Source organism: Myotis brandtii, unplaced genomic scaffold (genome assembly GCF_000412655.1).
Source record: "Myotis brandtii unplaced genomic scaffold, ASM41265v1 scaffold216, whole genome shotgun sequence".
Taxonomy (NCBI): Eukaryota; Metazoa; Chordata; class Mammalia; order Chiroptera; family Vespertilionidae; genus Myotis; species Myotis brandtii.
In genome coordinates this window covers 4,218,707-4,222,905 of record NW_005358092.1, presented here as the reverse complement: position 1 = coordinate 4,222,905, position 4,199 = coordinate 4,218,707, and the positions used below count along the sequence as shown (strand labels likewise).

Below are 4,199 nucleotides of genomic sequence, written 5' to 3'. Positions count from 1 at the left end.
CGCAACCCAGGCACATGCCCTTGACCGGAACCAAACCCGGGACCCTTGAGTCCGCAGGCCGACGCTCTATCCACTGAGCCAAACCGGCTTCGGCCATAGTTGTTTTTTTTAAACTATAGTCCGGCCCTCCAACGGTCTGAGGGACAGTGAACTGGCCCCCTGTTTAAAAAGTTTGAGGACCCCTGATTTAGGCAAAAAAGTTACTAATATATATGAACGATTTTCATATTATCAACCAAAGCAATTTTCTGGGTGAAGATGGCTTAAATTTAAGCTAACCAGAAAATTTAGATCAAATTATTCTGTTTCATTAAGCATTCTGGCATTTCATCTGTAGATAACATGCTTAAGGAACACCAATTCTCTACCTCACTGATATTAAAATCTTTCATCAAGTATCTAATTACAAGAGCGTACAGGAGAAAGATATATATTAAAATCTCAGAAAATGTTTTAGGAGCATCAAGGGGAAAAAAGCCTCACATGACATATTAAGCCTTAGCTAAGATCTCTCTTTTGTACTTTGAAACAGTTTTCTATCACACTAAAGAATCTCCTAAAAATCTGGGAGACAAGAACAACAATATCTAAATAGAGATTAGTAATATTTAAAGGGACATCTTAACAAATCAAATTAACTTTAATTAATTTAAGATTTTAATTTAAAAATTAATTAAAACTTTATTCCCCTGGAAAAGTACTGTTAGCCAAAGGAGGGGGGGTGGGACTTCTGAAAACTAGGTTTTTTGATAGAATTTATAAAACTATTTTCCGATCTTCTAACAGTAACAAAAATTTTTATTAAAACAAGTGCTGAATAAAGTACAACTTAAGAATTCCAGGTTTCTGAAATTAACTAAACTGGATATTTCAACTACGAAAAATATGGCTAGAGATAATTGCCCATAATCCCAGTTAAGTGGAAAAACAGTATTAACTACCTGAAACATTTTTTTTTTAATCAGAAACATCCTTCCATTCAATCCCAATTAACATTAGCTCTGAGCACTGGTACATGAACTTCTCAAAGTTCTCCACCAAGAGCCCTAACATAAAAAAATGAATCAGGAGGCAGCAATGGCTATACAATACTCACTTCAAGTTCATTCAGGCGCTGGACTCTGGGTGTGAAACGAAAGCTTTTTACTTCACATGCAAATGGAGGTTGCCAATCCTAAATAGAAAGATTTTTATTTTAAAATATATTCGTATATAAGCAAGGAATGCATTATTCCTCCCCTTAATTTAAGGGCTGAGTTATCACAAATCATGATGACAAGAGAACAAACAACTAATAAGTCTTCTTTATTATACAGACAGAAAGAGTCATATTTTTAAATATTTTTATTGATTTCAGAGAGGAAGGGAGAGGGAGAAAGAGATAGAAACATCAATAATGAGAGAGAATCATTGATCAGCTGCCTCCTGCACACCCCACACTGAGGATTGAGCCCGCAATCTACGCATGTGCCCAGATCAGGATCCACCCAGGACCTCCTGGTTCACAGGTTAACGCTCAACCACTGGGCCACAACAGTCAGGTGAAATAAAATATTACTTATTTCCAATTACTTATCTCTAATATTCTTAGTATTAAAATTTTATCTATAAATCCTCATATCTCACAAGTACCACTATTTACATCCCACATTATGCTTTCCCCAATTAGTCAAGTACAATGCAGTGAGCTCATGTATCTCAATACAATGTCTAATAAACATTCAAGTTTACAAATAAAAAAGAAAGCAGAGTTAGAAAGAAACAAAGAGTACAATTAAAGATTTAAAAATAATTTTTAAGTACTTATATAATTGGATGTTTTTTGTTTGTTTTTTTAAATATATTTTATTGATTTTTTACTGAGAGGAAGGGAGAGGGATAGAGAGTTAGAAACATCGATGAGAGAGAAACATCGATCAGCTGCCTCCTGCACACCCACTACTGGGGATGTGCCCGAAACCAAGGTACATGCCCTTGACCGGAATCGAACCTGGGACCCTTCAGTCCACAGGCCGTCGCTCTATCCACTGAGCCAAACCGGTTAGGGCTGGATATGCTTTTCATTCATGTATAATGTGACACAGCACTTTACAGTCTATGTTATATAAATGGGCATCCAAACAATTTTTTTTAAAGCAAACCCATAGAACAAGGACAATTTCCAGATTGGAGATGCAGTATAACTAAATGAGATAGCACAATGCAAGTAGGGTTCTAGAAAATATACTCTGATTTGGCCTAAATATTAGTAAATCTATTTGAAAATCTGAGTAATCAAAAACATTTACCTTACCTTGGAAACTAAAGAAATCCACCAGTATTGAAATTAAGTTCATTGAAATTAAATTTTTATTAAGGTGACATACAAAGAGAAGTTCTATTATTTCAACCTTGTTTTAAGTAATAAAAAAAACTTGTGTTTTGTTTTACCAAAAGGAACCTTGAACAGAATTTCTAATTCATGAAGGCAACAGTAAAAAATATGGTTTAGGAAAAACTGCAGTGCTTAAGGTTTTGTCAATATAAGGTAATTTTGGTAGAAAAATGTTAAATGAAGCTTTTGGAGGATGGCAATGCCTGTATCATCAGTCACCATAGCAACTATCTGTTAATGCTTTACTTGCAATTGATAGTCTATAATCTTAAATTCATTTAGCACAATGGGAGTAGCATGTCTGAATATTAGAAGCAAACAAATGGGTCTATGTTCAAAATCTACTTCGCAACTTGCCCAAAATCATACATTTGGTAAGTTGTTTAACTTACCCAGACCTGCCTCATCTGTAAAATGAGACTTTAGTTACCTCCTAGTAGAGCTTCAAAGAATATTAAATGAAATAGTTTGTAGGTGCTATATTAGCTCCTCTCTCCTCCCTCCCACCTTATCTCTTTTTATTCACTGGGGTGCACATCACCATGGTAGTCTGTAGTGCGACTAGATGCTTTTTAAAATGCAACACGGGTAACAGTACTTAACATTTTAGTTGTATTATTAGTAGACAAAACCTAAAGCAAGGTTTTCCTTTAAGAAGCACTAAGGCAATGGTTCCCAAACTTTAATGTGCATTAAGAATCATTTTCGAGTACTTGCTAGAAAAGCATATTCTATCAGGTCTTCCACATACAGACACTGATTCTCGCCTGGGAATGAGGTCGAGGGACCTACATTTTCACACGCATCAGGCTGACCTTGGTGCCGGTGCACCAGGAACATCATTGGAAAAGCACTGGTCTAATGGGTAAAGACTCTACTGACCTTGAACAAATCGCTCAGCGTGTCTCGGGGCATTAACTGCCTCAAACGGGTAGGAGTAACGGCTTTCTCTACCTTAAAGATTGATGTAATTAACCTATCAGCAAAGCTGGTTATTTGCAGTAATTGCGATTCGTAAATCTTTAATCCACCGTTCCTAGCATCAGAAGATTTCGTTTTCTTCCACGTCTATCATTGAGAACTCTTCCTAAACCTCTACATTTAAAAAATAAATGCTGCCCCTTCTCTTCCCCAGGGAAGACTTTTTCATTGCAGCAGTAATTAGGCTGGGGTTCTTGTTTGGTGATACCGTCCTAGGGGGACGACGAGAGCTCAGATTACTGCTTAAGAAACCTTAGCCGTGAGACAAGGCCTGCAAATATTTAATAAATTAAGCATTAATAAGGCTTGGGTAAAGAAACAGCCGACGGAGGAGTTGTTACTCTCGTTCTGTAATGACTGTACAGGAGTGTAGGACACATCATGCCATTAATACTTCGAACACCTCATCGGCCAACGAAAAAACCTAAAGCCTTTTGTTACCCTTGCCCACAATCCAGGAAGAAACGTATCAGTTCCCAAGTTCGAAGCGGAAAGGCCCCAAGGACTCCACTCCCGTGTTCAGACAAGCGTACATCAGACCGCAAAAGAAACCAAGGCAAAAACATCCAGAAACTGAGCTTCTAGTTGTTGAGAAATAAAGGAGGGCGAATGTGGAAAGACAGAAGGACCGGAAGAGTAAAACTAAACCGAATGCATCGACTCCCCCACTCTCCTCTTCTCCCCTCTCCTCAGACGCAGGTACCTTGGGCGGTCGAATTTTGCAGATGCCGGTTTTCTCCGCCAGAGGCCGGATGCGGCCGATAAAGCTGAGCGGGTCGGTGAACTCTTCCCAGCTCGGCTCAAAGACCGGGCACTCCGGCGGCGGCACGAACTCCGCCGCGTA

General features: G+C 38.4%; 1 protein-coding gene across 1 annotated transcript in view; it reads right to left on the bottom strand.

The window, feature by feature from the left end:
* Positions 1–4,199, bottom strand: part of KDM5A (lysine (K)-specific demethylase 5A) — a 104,743-nt gene that overhangs the window by 100,146 nt on the left and 398 nt on the right. Inside the window, exons 2-3 of the mRNA XM_005865965.2 lie at positions 4,059–4,197; positions 1,097–1,174 (exon numbers count right to left, since the gene is read on the bottom strand). Of these exons, the coding sequence (XP_005866027.1) occupies positions 1,097–1,174; positions 4,059–4,197 (217 nt within the window). The remainder of the gene's footprint in view (positions 1–1,096; positions 1,175–4,058; positions 4,198–4,199) is intronic.